Source organism: Coenobita brevimanus, chromosome 23, assembly GCF_032717465.1.
Source record: "Coenobita brevimanus isolate Jiangsu-jjx chromosome 23, ASM3271746v2, whole genome shotgun sequence".
Lineage (NCBI taxonomy): Eukaryota > Metazoa > Arthropoda > Malacostraca > Decapoda > Coenobitidae > Coenobita > Coenobita brevimanus.
This window is the reverse complement of record NC_136976.1, coordinates 69,397,675-69,416,296: the sequence shown is the minus strand read 5'-3', so window position 1 is coordinate 69,416,296 and position 18,622 is coordinate 69,397,675. Positions and strand designations below refer to the sequence as shown.

General features: G+C 42.0%; 1 protein-coding gene across 1 annotated transcript in view; it reads left to right on the top strand.

Annotated features, from left to right (window-relative positions):
- Nucleotides 1-18,622, top strand: part of LOC145393016 (selenocysteine lyase-like) — an 87,809-nt gene that overhangs the window by 31,209 nt on the left and 37,978 nt on the right. Inside the window, exon 5 of the mRNA XM_080267337.1 lies at nt 7,220-7,364. Within this exon, the coding sequence (XP_080123463.1) occupies nt 7,220-7,364 (145 nt within the window). The remainder of the gene's footprint in view (nt 1-7,219; nt 7,365-18,622) is intronic.

Sequence of the window (18,622 nt, the reverse complement as noted above, 5' to 3'; positions counted from 1 at the left end):
GTCCAAAAAAAGTTTAAGTCCAGTCTAAATATCTCAACAGCTGTAAAAGAAGCTAACCTAAGCCTAGAACCAGTGCCTGTCTCACTGGTGCCTAGTCAAGGTCACGGGGGAATGCGATCTCTGACTCGTATTCAAACTTAGTAGAGAAGCAGCAGCAGCATTGTAAACAATCCCACCATCAGATACTCCCAAGGCAGTTAAATAAACATCTGTTATGCATAATAATAATGTATGAATGACGCAGAATCGTCCGGGGTGCGAATTGTTGTGACATTGATGTTTTAACAGGGAATTCTCTTGAAGGGGAATGTGATCGATGATGCAATCAGGATTGCCTTTTCAAAGGCCCCTCTTTATGTCATTTTTGTTACTGTTCTGTTTGCTGAGCTCTTTTATTCTCTTCTCTCCTATTTTCCAAAATTTATTTAGGAATTAATTGTATTTTCAAAACGTTTTCCCTTGAACAATACGAATGTAAACGTATGATTTATCGATCAATGATGTGATTGGGATAGCCTGTTCAAAGGCCCCTCCTTATGTCGGTGTAGCTACTGTTCTGGTTACTGGGCTCCTTTATTTTATCATCATCATCATCATCATCCAGACCTCCTTTTCCACCCTAGGGCAGGGTGAAAAGTAGCATTGTCCAGACAGCCCAAGTTTGCCCAGTCCAATGGGCCATACTTTCATATGCACACCATTCAAGCCCTCGGAATCCTAGCTCTGTCTGATGTGCCAAAAAAAAAAATTTACCACATTCTGTAGCTTCACATAAACGTATCCAATACAGTCAGTCTGGACACTGTCACATTAAAAAAGGCTGCCAAGTCCCAGATTGTGTGGTTCTCCTCACAATATTCATTCAGCCATCTCAATCTCGTCAGTCCCCCAGCCTCTCGGACTTCCAAACCTCTCTTCCTCACACACTCATCCACCATATCCCTCCACCTTCTCCTTGGCCTACCTCACCTCTTCCCCCCTGCAATTAACCCAGACATACCTTTTTCACCAATCTACTGTTATCCATTCTCTCCACATGACCATACCATCTCAGTACACTCTCTTTGATTCTGGTGTCTGCAGACTTCCTCACTAGAAAAGAGGTATACAGAGCGAAGTCTGAGTCACAGAGACTTTTACTTGATAACGTAAATCATGGGGAAAGGAAAAATATGATATTTAAGGTGGCAAATCAGATGAAGAGGGATAATCGGGATATTATAGGTGGGCAGTGTGTGAAGAATGATGAAGGAAGGGTAGGGTGAACAGTGGGGATATTAAAGATGCATGGAGAGAGCATTACAACCGGTTGTTGAATGAGGAGTTTGACTGGGACAGGGAAGGTTTGGAGCCAGCGGATCCAGTGTTTGGCCCTTGGCCATTGGTTGACGCTTCTACTGTGCTTGAGGCAATAGGCAGGATGCAGGTGGGGAAGGCAGCTGGTGTGTCGGAGTTGACTGCCGAAATGTTGAAGGCCTCGGGAGATATAGGGGTAAGGTTAGTCACTGACCTGATAAATATGATTATATGAGTGTGTTGTCCCAGATGATTGGTTGAAGAGTGTAATCGTAAATGTGTATAAAGGGAAGGGTGATGCCCTGGAAAGAGGAAATTATAGAGGTATAAAGGTCTTAGATCAGATAATGAAGGTAATGGAGAGAGTTCTAGAAGGTATGATTAGAGAAAGAGTGAATATTCATGATATGCAGTTTGGGTTTATGCCAGGCAGGGGGACAAATGATGCCATATTCATTGTTCGACAGCTTCAGGAAAAATATATTAAGAAGAAAAGGGATCTGAACCTGTATTTTGTTTTGCTGATTTGGAAAAGGGCTCTGACAGAGTCCCTGAAGAGGTGGTGAAGTGGGCAATTAGAAAGCTTGGGTTGGAGGAGTGGCTGGTTAGGGTGGTTATGGCCACGTATGTGGGTGCTCGTACCCAGGTAAGAGTGAATGGAGATTTGAGCGATGAGTTTTCAGTGAATGTTGGTGTGCATCAGGGGTCAGTTTTGAGCCCCTTGTTGTTTATCATGGTACTTGAAGCCCTCTTACTGGACTTCAGAAACGGACTCCTGTGGGAGATGTTGTATGCTGATGATTTGGTGTTGATTGCAGAGAAGGAAAGGGGAGGCGGGGGAAAGATTTAGGAAGTGGAGAGATGGTATGGGGCTGGCTTAAGGGTAAATGCAGATAAAACAAAAGTGTTGATATCTAGGGTTGTTGGTAGTACCGTCAAAGACGAGGGAGAGTGGCCATGTGGAGTTTGCCACAAGGGCGTGGGAAGTAATTCCATCTTGTGTAGTGTTTGTGATAAGTGGGTGCACAAGAGATGTAATGGTATTAGAGGTAGACTGCAAGATAATGCTGATTTTATACGTGTGGCGTGTTGGGGAGAGCAGGTGGAGATTGTCAGGCATAAATGGATTGAACTTGCTGGTGAGTCTCTTGAGTGTGTGGAAGATTTTTGTTATTTGGGAGACATGTTGTGTGCTGGAGGTGGGGCTGGAGCTAGCTCTGTGGCTTGGGTGAGAAGTGGTTGGAAGAAGTTCAGGGAGCTGTTGCCTCTCCTCACATTGAGAGGACTCTCCCTACATGCTAAGGGGTCTTTGCAGCATTTGTTAGGAGTGTAATGCTGTATGATAGTGAAACCTGGGCAGTAAAGGAGGAGGATATTCGCAGGCACAGACGTACAGAAATGACAATGATTAGGTGGATGTGCAGTGCGTCCCTGCTTGTAAGGCTTGGGGGGACTGGGTTTACGATGAAAGAGTTGAGAGGTAGGATGGGACTGGAGTGTATTGGTGTTGTGATAAGGAGAGGTAGATTGAGATGGTTTGGACATGTGGAGAGGATGGGGGATGATAATGGGGTGCAGAAGGTGAGAAGTGTTAATATTGGGGGTGGGGCTGTGAGGGGTAGACCGAGAAAGATGTGGGATGAGGTCATTAAGTGTGACCTCAGGGTTAAGGGACTTAACTGGGAGTCTGTAATAGATCGTGCAGCATGGAGAGCCGCCATTAGGTGACCAAGGCTGAATATATTGAGAGCAAGAAGCATGTAAAGAGACAAGTGAAGAGGAAAAAGAAGGAGGTAAGTGATGATCTAGGAAGAAAAATGAATGTGAACTACTCTGAAAATAGGAAGTTATTCTGGATAGAGGTGGGAAAATGTTGGAGTGAAAGTGGAAAGAAATGTGATGGTGTGAAGGACGTAGGTGGTAGATTATTAACCCATGGAGATGAAGTAAGGACCAGATGGAAAGAATATTTTGAAAGCCTGATGAATGGGAATAGAGAGAGCAGAGCGGCTGTAAACATGATTGGTTTTGAGGGTGTGCAGAGAAGGAATGTAGTGCCAGGAGACGTGACACTCGCACAGGTGAAGAGTTCTGTGAAGCGGCTGAAAAATGAGAAAACAGCTGGGGTTGATGAGATGTATGCAGAAATACTCAAGTGTAGTGGAGAGAGTGGAATGAGGTGCTTGTTGGAGATATGTAAGAAGGCATGGATGAGTGAAACCGTGCCTGGAGAGTGGAAAAAGGCTGTGATTGTACCCGTGTACAAAAATAAAGGTGAGAGAAGTGAGTGCAAGAAATATCGTAGCTAAAGTTTATTGAGTGTGGTAAGGGTGGTATATGGAGGAATTATTACAGAGAAAGTAAGAGAGATCTCAGAAGTCATAGTGAGTGATGAACAGGGTGGCTTTAGGAGTGGCAGAGGATGTGTGAATCAAATATTTGCAGTGGGACAGATAGCAGAGAAGGCTTGTGAGAAGGACCATAAGGTTTTTATGGCATTCATGGATGTGGAAAAAGCATACAACAAAGTGGACAAAGGGGGATTGTGGAAAGTTTTGCGCATGTACGGTGTAGATGGTAAGCTGCTAGGTGCCGTCAAGAGTTTTTATGATGGTAATGAGGCATGTGTTAATGGACATACAAGTGAATGGTTCATGATCGGTGTGGGCGTGCGACGAGGTTGTGTGATGTCCCCATGGTTGTCTACTATATACAAGTATATGGATGGAGTTATGAGAAGTAAAAACTAGGGTAATGGAGAGAGAGATGGCATTGGTAATGAATGGTGATGGATGACATATCTCAAATTTGTTGTATGCTGATGATGCCGTACTGCTTGCAAATAGCAGACAAGAACTTGGTAAGCTAGTGCAGAGTTTTGTTGACGTCTGTGAGCATTGTGCCTTGAGAATAAATGTAGAAAAAGAATAAAGTGATGGTTATAGAGAGAGAAGGTGACTCCCAGTGCAATGTTACAGTGAATGGAGAGAGACTGGAATTGGTGAGAGAGTTCAAGTACCTGGGTACAGTGATAGAAATGAGAGGAAAATGTGCAAAAGAAGTTGAAAGTAGAGTGACGCAAAGAAGAAAGGTAGCTGGTGCAATGAAGGCCTTGATAAGAAACAGAGGCTTGAGTGTTGCAGCTGCACGAGGCTTACATGAAGGAGTGTTAGTACCAACTTTAACATATGGATGTGAGACTATGGTGTGGCATGAAAATGAAAAGTCAAGAGTAAGAGCAGTAGAGATTAGACTGCTGAGGAATTTATGTGGAGTGCAGAGGGTGGATAGGATATGAAATAATGTGATTCATGAAAGATGTGGAGTGAGGAAATCAGTGGACACTGGAATCGAAGAGAGTGTACTGAGATGGTATGGTCACGTGGAGAGGATGGCTAATGATAGAGTGGTGAAAAGGGTATATCTGAGCGAATATGAAGGAGGGAGGAGGCGAGGTAGGCCAAGGAGAAGGTGGAGAGATATGGTGGAAGAGTGTGTGAGGAAGAGAGGTTTGGAAGTCGGTAGGGCTAGGGAATTGACAAGAGATCGTGTTAACGGGATGAATGTTGTGAGAAGTGTATGATCAGGGATTTGACACCACTTTTTAACGTGACAGCATCCGGATTGACTCAGTCAGATACGTGTATGTGAAGCTATAGAACGTGGTGAATGTTTCTGGCATATCTGATAGAGTCAGGATTCCGGGGGCTTGAATAATGAGTGAATGGAAGCATGGCCCATTGGACTGGGCAAATTTGGGCTGTCTGGACATTGCTACTCCTCACCCTGCCCTAGGGTGCGAAAGGAGGTCCAGATGATGATGATGATGATGGTTATCAGTATGACTGCATTATTTCATATTGCCATTGGTCGAGAAGGATAAGAGCATATCCCTTTACGCTGTTTTAAAAGATGTATTAGAGGAGGAAAATTTCAGTTCCTCATACTCTTCCATATGAGTCATGAGACCACCATATCCCAATGCAGTTACATTAATCCCCCTTTTGTCCATGTCTGCATTAATCAGGATACATCATTATACTTCAGAGCAAAAGACCTGACTGAGCTAAAGCAATATCCGTTTTCGACTGTATTTTCTGTCAGTGTGCATGGAAAACAAATTTTTCAAACCACCTGCTGATCCTGACCATCTCAACATCACCCCAGCCATCCATGTGCCACTGTCAGTTCCCACCAAAACAAAGCGCAGAATATGTGTTGTGGGTAGGGCCCGCTCCACCACGTTCACAGGGCTTAAGCTGTCCGATGTTGTTATTCATCATGTGATTTGTGGCCTTTGTTGCCTTATGCATATCCTATACTTGTTTACTTCAGCTTTGTTGTTGTGTTGACTGTTATTGTGTCTAGAAGCATTTTTCCCTTGCTCCTCATTTCATTTCAGAACTCTGACCTCACGATTCCAAATTAGCTCAGTTACAATTCCAAAGCACCCAGCATGTGCTCCTCCTTGTAGTGAAAGTGCTAAGAATACAAAAACCTTTACCCATGAGTAAATATTAAAAATATTGGACGAACCAGCATGTGTTGTAGGAGCGTAATGCAAATTACGGGAGAACAGCATTTGAACAATCAGAGAAAATGTCAGCTGTGTTTTTGATGTAGATAGGCTCATTGTTGGAAAGTGATAAAAAAATAAAGAAGTTGATTTGGAAGAGCAGTAGAATTCAGGGGTTTTGACATTTACTGCAGTGAGTGTGAATAGGGTGTTGTGAGTGACTTTTTTTCTGAGCTGACAGTGCCAGGGTTAGAAAATGTTGTACAGGTATACCCTGGTTTAACGATGTAGTTGGTTAAGTAAAAACTGTGGGGTATGGTATCTCGGGGTCAATTTAACATATATAAGAATGCGTTTTTGAGCCTTGGGTCCCCCCCCCCAACCAAGTCCTAAACACATCCAGATGAGTCCAAAAACAGGTGGAAAAATCAAATTTAGTAAACTGTACCCGAAAATGAAAATGTTGACCCCACCTGTGACTAAAACGGATTAAGTATAAAAACAGTTTATAAATCATTCTAAACAAAATTTAAGTAGAATATCATAAAAATTGCTTTTAAAATAATCAAAATTCATCGTTAAACCGGGGTTTGGCCATCGTTAGGCGGGGTGTGGTGGTATTTCTACCCCCTTGCTAAGCCGGGGTATCACACCTAGGGATATTGTTTCTTGCTGTATACCTGTACAGTATGCGATGAGTTTATGTTTTGACATAAGAAGTTAGGTAAGACAGTTGTGAGTTCATATGTTGTCACTTACATTTTTACACAATTTTATATTGCTTGGTTGACTGGTTTTTTACTCGGTATTGCTGCACTCATGTAATGGTAGATGATGGTGAACATCATCCACTCACTTTATATAGTGTTGCCTACTTTGCCCTTAACATTTGTCATTCTATTTCTATGTCTGCCCTCCTCTTGTCGTACTTCCCCCTTTCCATCTTGTCACACTATATTACTCTTCTTTCCAGTTCAGGTGGCTCTGCACAGAGTGACAAGTCTAATGGTTTTGTATAACCAAGAAAACAATTTACAATGCTAGGTGGTAACCTTATAACCAAATCACGGGGTGAAGTGGAGCCTGCTATGGTGTCCTTATTATCTGGGAAGAGAGATGCAAATGCAGCATCTGCACAGGAAGCAAACCTCCTCACTTTTCCATGCATCACCACAACTAGGCGGTCAACCACAAAGGAACAGTAGTTCACTACACTGGATGGCCCTGCATTCTTGTGGTTGATGGGTCTGTTTGGTCATACAGACTTGGGTTGATCAGCAGTAATAACTAAACTCATGTTTACCATAGAAGTAATAGAGATACAGAATATACCTTTGGCTTTTTTGCATTACTTTGAATTAACTCAAAATGATAACGCAGATAATTTTCTTTGCCTTTCTGAAACAGGTTATTAGCAGAAGTGAACAAAAAGCGTGAAAATGAAGGGTTGTTCAAGGTGCTCCTTCATACTGATGCTGCTCAAGCAATTGGTAAAGTTCCTGTTGATGTCACAGACCTCAACATAGATTACTTGACTATTGTTGGCCACAAGGTATGTGGATGATCTTTTCTGTCTTGTAAATTTTTGTGTGTACCTTATTTTTAAGAGAAATTAGCTAATGTTTTTGACCTCGAATGTGGTACCAAGAACATCTCACATTATTTTTCTGCTATATTACATATGTTTGAGCCTGTTTGATTGATAGCTCTCATTTGAAACCTTTTTCCTTCTCATTCCTCAAACTGATTGACCAGAATAATTTTTAAAACCATGTTCATCAGCAGTGCTGGGCAGGTGCGCAAACACTTGTGCAAAGTGCAATTGCGCACCCTTGCGCTCTGGTGATATCGTTTGCGCATTGCACACCGCACGAGACCATGCGCAATTTTGCGCTTGCGCACATGAAAAGGCAGGTGCGCAAACGCAAACTTAGTTGCGCTTGCACAACTAAATTTGCGCTTGCGCACCTGCCCTGTGGATTGCGCAATCCAAGAGACACGTGGTCTTCCAGGGGACACGCGGTGGGAGCTTCCTGCATGGCTGGACAAGGGATGGGGGAGGCTGGGGCAGGTTGCGAGGGTGGGTTGGTGCTTGGTGGGGGGAGGCGGGAGGGAAGGGGGTAGTAGCATTAATATGCTTCAACAGATAATGTATTTTTAATATTTTTAAATTATTATTATTAGTAAATAATAATATATATATATTATTTATTAAGATTAGCTTATGCAATTCCTTACAAAAACCATTAAAACATATTATTTAAATTAAATATCCACAGCCTAATAATTTATTAGGCTGTGGATATTTTATTTAAATACTCTGTTTTCATGATTTTTTATTTTATGTAACGAATTACATATTCTATTGTATATCTATATTGAATTATTAAATAAATTGTCTTGACAAGACAAGAGAGAGAGAGAGATAAAGAGCATTATTCTGAGAGAGAGAGAGAGAGAGGGAAAGAATAAATACGCGGGAATGGCAAAGGAGCGTCCCTTTGAGTGAGGAGATAAGGCATAAACTTCGTCCCTCTTCTCTCTCTTATTCTCCATTCCCTCCCTCCTCTGTCGGAGAGAGTTGATGATACAGTAATCACGTGATCTTTGCCAATGCCTTGGTAAATATAGGCTGTTTTTCCCGGACAATGACCTAATGTACCTCAGTCACCGCGGGTGGTGGGCAGGTTGCTACTTTAGTAAGTTATCTAATTATACCAATATATATTTTACAGTAATTCCCACAAATACATGCAAATGATTTGCGCTGGCACTCTGCGACATTGCACAAGGTATATATATTGGATTGCGCACTTGCGCAAATTACAAATAATAGAAAATAATAATACAAAATAAAAGTAAGTAGGTATGCTGTTTTATTTAAATATCTCAATATTTTTCGGTAATTCCCAAAAATATATGCAAATCATTTGTGGTTGCGCTTTGCGACATTGCGCAAGCTAAATATTTGTCAGATTGTGCATTTGCGCTTGCGCAAGGTAGTGAACTGTGGATTGCGCTTTGCGCTTGCGCAAGGTCCTTCTTCGTTTGCGCTGCCCGCCGCTGTTCATCAGTCAACTCACGTCTTGGGACATGTCCTTGATTTGATCATCCCTCATGTTGGCTGCACTTGCTTATTGGATATGGAGGTTAATTCAGTTGACCCTTTCATGTTCGACCATGCTTTGCTCACTTTGAGTTTGAAATCCAGAAACTCCCTTCTTATAAAGAGCTTATCAGGTTCAGAAATTTTAGAAGTATTGACCACATTCAGCATGCTGTAAATTGCATTGATTCATCTGATCTTTATTCTGATGATTCAGTTAATATATATAATTTTGAGCTTTAGTATATCTTTGACCATCATTTTCCCGAATTAATAAAGGCAGTCATTGTCTGTGATAATTCTACATGGTTCACTCCATCCATCATTTCTTTGTGTAGACAATGTAGGAAAGCTGAATGTGGATGGTGCTTGCAACAGACTGGACTGACTTTATTGCCTTATGTGTGTGTGAGAAGGACTGTTGTTCTCACTGTAAATGCCCCAAAGCAAAGTACTGTATTTCCAGAATAAGGTTGATTATGAGTTGGCAATAAAAAAAGTAAAAATGGCTGCGATTATAAATAATCCGGTTGGTCAGAAGAATGTGTCTGCCAAACAAACTTATGTATCTGATGCCTAATTGGTGTCTGATTTTGTGAATTCGACAATATTTCTTTCAGCAAGGAATTCTCTGTCAAATTCTGGTCATGGTGAACAAAAATTCATTTGTCTGCATTCTTTAATCCATTGGATGTTAAAGTAAAATGTTATATCATGGACCTTAATAAATAATTTTGCTCACTTCATCCATTTAATGTGTCACAGTTGCCAGGCGTGAATGAAGGTGTGTATGAACATGCAGCAGGATTTATATATAGAATAGTAAATAAATGCTTCTCAAAAGTTACTGGTAAGTCTGTGCAGTCTAAGAAATGTGCATTGCTCATGTCCCTACCTAAGAAGCCTGGTGTTGATGTTGATATCATGTTAAACTGTCTTCCCATCTGTAGTTTATTATTTTTGTCAAAGGTTATTGAGTAGGTACTAGAATGAAATAGAGTTGTTCCCCCTGGGCAGCCAGCATAAAGCAAATATAACTCAACTGAAACTGCATTAATAAATATTCATAATGACTTGGTGGCAAATACGTGTAGTGGGATGTCCTCTCTCCTGGTTCTTTTAGGTCTGTCAGCAGCCTTTGACACAGTAGGAGGAGTAGACTGTAGCACCAGTCGAGCAGGGCAGTACTCCCGAGGTGGATGGAAAGCTGATGACAGGGAATGCTGGAGCTCCCATTTCATCAGCCCTCAGGACTAGTTCCTGACCATCCCCCTTTGCTGAACTTTTTCAGTGTCTCAGTTACACAGAGAGTAGGCCAGCATGCTCTCCAGCACAAATTTCTCTAACTATCTACACCAAACTACATGCACAGTACACACTACACTTCCTTTTCCAAAATGCAAAAAAATTATGGCGTCTCATCACCAAGCCTCGGAGTCCCCAGAGGGGGGGACCATAAATGCCCCCACCATCCGCCCCTCTCCTGGTGACGACTCGAGGTGCCTGGAACCACTGTCTGACTCACTTCTTCTTCATTTCTGCAACATTCGCGGCCTTTCCTCTAACTTTCACTCTGTTTAGCACCACCTCTCCTCCTCTAAACCTCACCTTCTTTTTCTAACTGAGACTCAGCTGTCTGAGGCAACTGACAGCAAACCCTTTTCTGTATCCTCCTACTTTCTCTATACTCATTTCAAAGCCAAAGGTGGCTGTTGTGTATATATACGCAACGACTTATCTTGCTCTCGTGTTCCTGAACTCGAATCTTCTGAATTCTCTACACTCTGGCTTCGGCTTTCCTGTCATTCTCTGACTAAGTATATCTGTGCTGTTTACTTATCCGCTAATTCTACTGACTATCAAAAATTCTTCGACTATCTTACTTCTACGATGGAACACATTCTATCCATTTCTCCTTTCTCTGAAATCTCCATTCTTGGAGATTTCAATGTTCACCACCACCTTTGACTCTCCTCTCCTTTCACTGATCCACCTGGTGAACAAGCCTACATCTTTTCTAACGTTAATGACCTAGAGCAGCTTGTACAGCATCCTACCCGTATCCCTGACCGCCTTGGAGAGAGCTCCAACATCCTTGACCTCTTCCTCACAACTGATCCTTCTGCTTACTCTGTTAATCTTTTCTCTCCATTGGGCTCCTCCGATCACAACCTTATCACCTTAACCTGTCCTATCACTCTGGTACGGCCTGTGGACCCTCCAGGGAAATGTCGTCTGTGGCATTTTGGAGCCGCGGACTGGGAGGTCCTCAGGCAGTACTTGTTCGATTTTCCCTGGAATGATTATTGCTTCCATGGCCGTGAGCCATCTGAGTATGCCTTGTGCATTACGGAGGTTATTCTCTCAGGCATGGAAGCATACATTCCTTTCTCATATCCTTTGACTAACGCAAGAAAGCCTTGGTTTAATCACACTTGTTCTAATGCTGTCCACAACAAGGAGAGGGCCTACAAAAGGTACCGGAGCCAACCCACCCCTGAATCACATCATCTTTACGTTTCTACCTGGAATCGTGCTAAGTTTGTTCTTCGCTCTGCTAAAAATAATTTCATCTGTACTAAATGCTCTCAACTCTCCAACTTGAATTCTTCCCGCTCCTTCTGGCACCTTGCCAAAAACCTTTCTAACAACTTTACCTCATCATCCTTCCCTCTTCTTTTCTACTCTGATGGTTCTGTAGCTATTTCTTCTACTGATAAAGCAGATCTCTTCGCACAGACTTTCTCCTCCAATTCCACCTTAGACGATTCCGGTGCTGTTCCTCCATCACTTCCCCCCTGTGACTTCCTCGTGGTTTAGATTAAAATTTCTTCAGTTGATGTATTTTCTGCTATCACTGGCCTCAGTACTAACAAGGCATATGGGTCTGATGGAGTCCCTCCTGTTGTTCTCAAGAACTGTGCTTCTGTGCTTACACCCTTCCTAGGCAAACTCTTTCGCCTTTGTCTGTCATCTTGTACCTTTCCTTCGTGCTGGAAGTTTGCTCTCATTCAGCCAGTCCCAAAGAAGGGTGACCACTCCCAACCCTCCAACTATTGTCCAATTGCTTTAACGTCCTGTATTTTAAAAGTTTTCGAGTCAATTCTCAATAGAAAAATTTTAAGGCATCTTTCCTATCACAACCTTCTTTCCAATCATCAGTACGGGTTCCGTCAGGGACGCTCCACTGGCGATCTTCTCACCTACCTTTCAGACTCCTGGTCATCCTCCTTTCGGGACTTTGGTGAAAGCTTTGCCATTGCACTTGACATCTGAAAGGCTTTCGATTGAGTCTGGCATAAATCTTTAATTTCCAAACTGCCCTCCTACGGTTTCTATCCTTCTATCTGTGCCTTCATCGCTAGCTTCCTTTCTGGTCGTTCTATAGCCGCTGTTGTAGACGGCCATCGTTCTTCTCCTAGATCTATCAACAGTGGTGTTCCTCAGGGCTCTGTCCTATCACCAACTCTCTTCCTTTTATTCATCAATGATCTTCTAAGCTGTACATTGAACCCTATCCACTCATACGCTGATGACTCCACCCTTTACCTTTCCATTCAGTTCCCGCAACGCCCATGTCAACAGTTACTTCAACAAACAAGGGATGAGGCTATGGCACACCTAATGTCTGACTTGGCTCGTATCTCTGACTGGGGTAAAAATAATATGGTTGTTTTTAATGCATCTAAGACTCAGTTCTTACACCCATCAACCCAACAAAATCTTCCACAGGTATACCCACTAATGTTTAATAATATTCAGCTTAATCCTGCATCATCCTTGAACATGCTTGGGGTTTCGTTTACTCAGGACTTATCTTGGAAAGATCATATTACATCTCTTGTAAAATCTGCTTCCAAGAGATTGGGTGTGCTAAGCCGACTCCACTCTTTCTTTGCCCCTTCACAATTGTTGACTCTATACAGGGGTTTTATCCGCCCCTGTGTGAAGTACAACTCTCATGTGTGGGGAGGCTCCCCACATACAGCTCTTCTCATGCTTGGGGTTTCGTTTACTCAGGACTTATCTTGGAAAGATCATATTACATCTCTTGTAAAATCTGCTTCCAAGAGATTGGGTGTGCTAAGCCGACTCCACTCTTTCTTTGCCCCTTCACAATTGTTGACTCTATACAGGGGTTTTATCCGCCCCTGTGTGAAGTACAACTCTCATGTGTGGGGAGGCTCCCCACATACAGCTCTTCTCAATAGGGTGGAGTCAAAGACTTTTCATCTCATTAACTCTCCTCCTCTTACTGACTCCTTTCAACCTTTGTCTCTTCGCCGCACTGTTGTATCTTTATCTCTTTTCTATCGCTACTTAAATGGTCACTGCTCCTCTGAACTGTCTGCTTGCATTCCTCCACCTCTACGACGGGCGCGTAGCACCGGTCTGGCAGCAAACTCTCATCCCTTTTCTGTCCAGCTCTCTAATGCAAGATTTAACCATTGCTCCCAGTCTTTCATTTATGCAACAGGTCAACTCTGGAACTGTCTCCCTCTGTCTGTATTTCCTGCTGCCTATGATCTCCAGTCTTTCAAATGCAGTGTGTCCAGGCATCTCAAAATGATCGGATCTTGAATTTGGCTCTCTATTGTATTTTGTTTTTCTCTTGGAGGGAACTGTTACTGCGGGCTCATGGCCTTTGGTTCCTTCTTCCTCGCATTAAAAAAAAAGAAAAAAAAAAGCATGAACTATTGTTGGATGATGTGCATTTTTATGGTGTCTGAGACAATGCTGTTTTACACCCTAAGTCGTACCTGTTGGACATATGAGGTGTTTAATTGAATAATGACGAACATGCAAATATCTAAAATTGAGATTTAGGTAGCAACACACTTGTCCGCCATTTTTCTATCCAGTGGAAACGTTTTCATGGCTTGTTCGTCTTTACAACATGGATGAAAGTCCTATACAACAAGGTGAATTCTTGTCCCAACATGCTGCAGGTTGGTACATGTGGCCTGTCTCTCTCCTGAGAAAAGTTGTAGTAGAAGAAAGACGAACATGCCAGCAAGCACTGCTCCAGGCTGCCAGTGAGTGGTGGGTCTCATGATGACATCACATTCACAGCCAATAAGTGGCCATGTTTTGTGAGTTTGTCGGCTGGTGGGTGTGGCCAAATCCTGCCCTTCCCAGTTCTGTTTACATTGTAAACCACACAGACATGCTTTTTGATTATTACATTATTTTCACCTCAGATTTACAGTGATTTACATCGCAACATGAGAGACTTACATCATAATGGGAAGTAGGAGGTCGCTGAGCACATATGAAGCGAAAACGTGATCCATCTTCTTAGAAACATGCAGATAACCAAGCAAAAATGAAATGCTGGGGAAGCATACGTGGGGAAGCATACGTGAGTTATGACACAAAAAAGGAAGTGCCAGTGAGGAAAATCGGTCGTCCTCATAAGTGTGGCTGCTTCAACAACTTAGGCAATGATAAAGTGAGTGATCTATTTACAGCTTTTGGGGCAGTGAGTGATTATAACAGAGCAGTTACATTGCCAGTCATGTGAAAAGTGTCGCTATGAAGCGGCCTCGTGTCAAGGGCCATAAATCATGCAAGTCATGTACTGTATGATTAGTTATTGAGTACTGGTATGCAAATGTGACTTATGATGTTTGTCAGTCATCATTCCTCAGCATTCAGGGTTTAGGTGAGCATAGAGTTCATTCTGTACTCAACAGTGTGACAGTAACTGGGTCAGGGGAAACTTTCAAGTGAGGCACTGGTCCTAATCTGAAAGTTAGTGATGAACGGAAGGCACTAGACCAGCGTTTCTTAACCTAGGGTGCTAGCACCCCCAGGAGGTGCTGAAATCAATTTTAGGGGGTGCTGGAAAATGCATTATATTTTTTCTTACTGGATTTGCTTAGTATTGGAATCCTTTATATATATATATATATATATTTTTTTTTTTTTTTTTTTTTTTTTTTTTTTAAGACTATAAAATAAACTGTCAGGCAGTACTTCACTTTACTTTAACCCTGCAGTAGTGTAGCAACTGCAGTCCCAGTAACCAGATGTAGAGGGGTGCTGGACTGAGACCTTATTAGGAGGGGGGGTGCTGAGGTTGGAAAAGGTTAAGAAACGCTGCACTAGACTGATAATATGCTGGACTACTGTTAATCCTCATCTCCCTCCCCCCCAGAGCATTTAAATACATGCAGCACTATTGTACATGGGTTGGCGATTGTCCATCTTATCATTTTTGTGGTTATATTTTATATATATATTTTTTTCCGTAGAGGTAACATGGTACAGTGTTAATAACTGAACAGCATTATAACCTGATTCTGTATATTGTATAATTTGTATTTTATTCTTATGTGGCTGAAAGTATTTTACTAGCTGTATGTTTTGAGACATAGTTTATTGAAATCAAGGTACTGGTTAATGAGTTACAATGAAACATGTTTAACACCGTAAATCTCAAAACGCTGATTTGGCACGTTCGTTGTTATTTGACTAAACGCTTCATATCTCAGAGTGTGGTAGTTGACCACGCTTGCTTGGACTCAGTTCTTCTTCTGTTTGGAAACGCCCAAGGATCTGTTTTAAGTTCAGTTCTATTTACAGTTTATAAAAGCTATTTATTGTCTCTTCTTGACACACACGATACGTACAGTATTATCATTTTTATGCTGATGAAACAGCAAACATGTCTCATCACATGCACAACATTCTCATAAAGCTATATCTTTCCTGTCATAATTGAATAGAATAATTAGGTTTAGTTAGTATAGGTTGAGTTCAGTTGGTATAACACGAGGAAATCTGAAGGGATAACATTTAGTTTTGGACAACAAATCTGAATATAACCTACCAGTATCCTAAACTGGCCTAACCTATCATAACCTTGACTATCCAAATCTAACCTACTGTATTCAAAGCGTAATTGTGGGGAAACCCTTCATGGGTGGATTTTCCGCTGTTGCATGTTACTGTTGCACCTCCAGGTTAGGTGCCATACCCTTAACACAATGAGAATTTGGTTTAATGCTCAAGGGATATTATGGGGGAAAGGTGACTGACAAAAACCGTATACTTCTCAGTACTCACTTAGCAACCACAGCAACAAAAAGCAGTAGGTTATAGCCTATAATGTTACAGGAAACCTGTGAAAATAATCATTTTGTGAAATCACTAGTCAACCTGTGAAATGGATTTTCAGACCAGGATGATTTTGGTTAGATTTCAGTTAAAGTCAGGTTAGGTTTGGTTAAATATGGCTAGGTCGGATTAGATTAGATTAATTTAGATTATGCATTGTACAACTTACCATAACCTTGTCATAACTTCTATTAAACAAACCTGTACTAACCAAACCTAACATTACCTAACCTAACCTAACCCTTCTTAAATATTGTAATTTAACCTCATGTAACTACAACCTTCACTTATACTAATATAAGCGAAATCAACCCAAGTTAAATAAAATCCATTTCACAAACTGACTAGGGTTTTCATAAAATTATATTTTCCACACATTCCCCGGAATATAAACTTTACCTGGAAATAGGCAACCCCAGGGGGTAGGGGGGGTTTCCAAGAATATTCCCCCAGTATCCCTGCTTGTCGTACAAGGCGACTAAAAGGGTTGGCGGAGGGTTAGTGCCCCTTCCCAGAAAACAACTAACTAAAAAGACAAACAAGAAGCCTCGGACAAGGACTGACCAAAAGATGACGACCAAAGACCGGACAAAGGACATGGTAATTGCAACATGGAATGTAAGAGGTGCGAATGATGAGGTGAAAGAGAGGGAGATTGTCTAGGTCCTTGAGGGTGCAAAAGTTGATGTATGTGGAGTAACTGAAACTAAATGGGGAGGTGAGAGTGCAAGAGAATGGGAGTATGGATGGGGTATATGTGCAGGAGTAGGTGAGAATGAGAGGGCAAAAGAAGGAGTGTATATAGTTGTGAGTAAAAGATGGAAGAAGAACATAAGAGAGTATGGATCAGTTGGGTCAAGGATTGTGTGGGTAAGATTGAAAGTTGGAATACAAATGTGGGTGATTGTGTGCGTGTATGTACCAACGCAAGATCGTGCAAGCAGAGTGAGAGAAGAGTTCTGTACAAATGTAGAAGTGTGCATGGAAATGTTTGGAAGGAATGAGAGAGTGTTTTTGATTGGTGATATGAATGGTAAAGTAGGGAATGTGAAGGTGGATGTAATAGTTGGTGAGTGGGTTGTGCTTGCTGAGATATTGTAGATGAGAATGGCAGTGCATTAGAGGACATTTGTGCTGGGAGGGGGTTGGTGATAGCCAATACCCTCTTTAGGCATAAAATGATCCACAGGTATACATGGCGAGTGATGAGAAGGGTGGGTGGTGAACTGAATGAAAGGAAGGCAATGATTGATTATGTGTGTTTGGATGAAAGGATGCGAAGATGTGTAATGGATGCAAGAGCTTATAGAGGCTGGGGGAGTGGACTTTCTGGCCACTACTTGGTGGTGGCCAGAATCATGATCCAAATAAGATGGAGAAGTAGAAGAAAGGAAGGACGGGAAGAAGGAGTAGTTGCAAGGAGAGTGGAAAGGTTACAAGAGGAGGAGAAAAAGGCAGACTATTAGAGAGAAGTGGAGGAATAATTGGGCAAATATGAATTGGAGCAGATGGGGGATGTGGAAGGTGCATGCAGGATATTCACAGAAGAAATATGTGCAGCATGTGATGTGGTGTGTGGGATGAAGAGAAGATGGAGGGGGGTGCAAGGAACAGCATGGTGGAATGAAGAGGTGAGACAGGCTGTGGCACAAAAGCAGAAAGCATACAGTGAATGGATGAGAAATAGGGGTGTGGAAGAAGTTGAGAGGTGGAAGAGAGAGTTATATGTAGAAAGAAAGAGAGAGGTGAAAAGATTAATAAGAGAGAGTAAGAAGAGAGTGGATGAGGAATTTGGAAGGAATTTGAGTGTAAAGTGGAGGGACTGTAAGAAAATGTTCTGGAAAGAGGTGAAGAGAGTAAGACAGGGTGGAAGTGAAGTTAGCAGGGGAGTGAAAGATAAAAATGGTAGATTACTAATGGAGAAGGGAGAAAAGGTGAGCAGATGGAGAGAACACTTTAAGGAATTGTTGAACATATAGGATGGAAGTGATGCGAGATTAAGTGGCTGGGGAATGGCTGGGAGGAGGAGGGAGGTGAGAAGACAGGAAGAAATCAGTAGGATAGAAGTTGTGGAAGCAGTGAAGAAAGTGAAGTTGGGGAAAGCCCCAGAAATTGATGGAGTGTGTGGTGAAATGCTGAAACATGGGGGAGAGATAGTAGTAGAATGGATGTGGAAGATGTGCAGATTGGCCTGGGAGGAAGGTAGAGTCCCGGAGGATTGGAAGTCAGGTATAATTATTCCCTTGTACAAAGGAAAAGGGGAAAAAGAAGTGTGTGGTAATCATAGGGGCATTTGTCTTCTTAGTATAATAGGAAAAGTGTATGGTAGGATACTTATTGACAGAGTTAGAGAAAGAACAGAGAAATTAGTTGGAGAAGAACAGGGAGGCTTTAGGAAGGGAAGAGGTTGTGTAGATCAGATATTCATTCTTAGATCTTTAGTGGAAAAGTTTCTAGAGAAGGGAAAGAAGTTGTATGTGGCTTTCATGGATTTGGAGAAAGCATATGACAGGGTGGATAGACAAGGATTGTAGAAAGTGTTAAGAATATATGGAGTAGATGGGAAGTTGTTGAATGCTGTG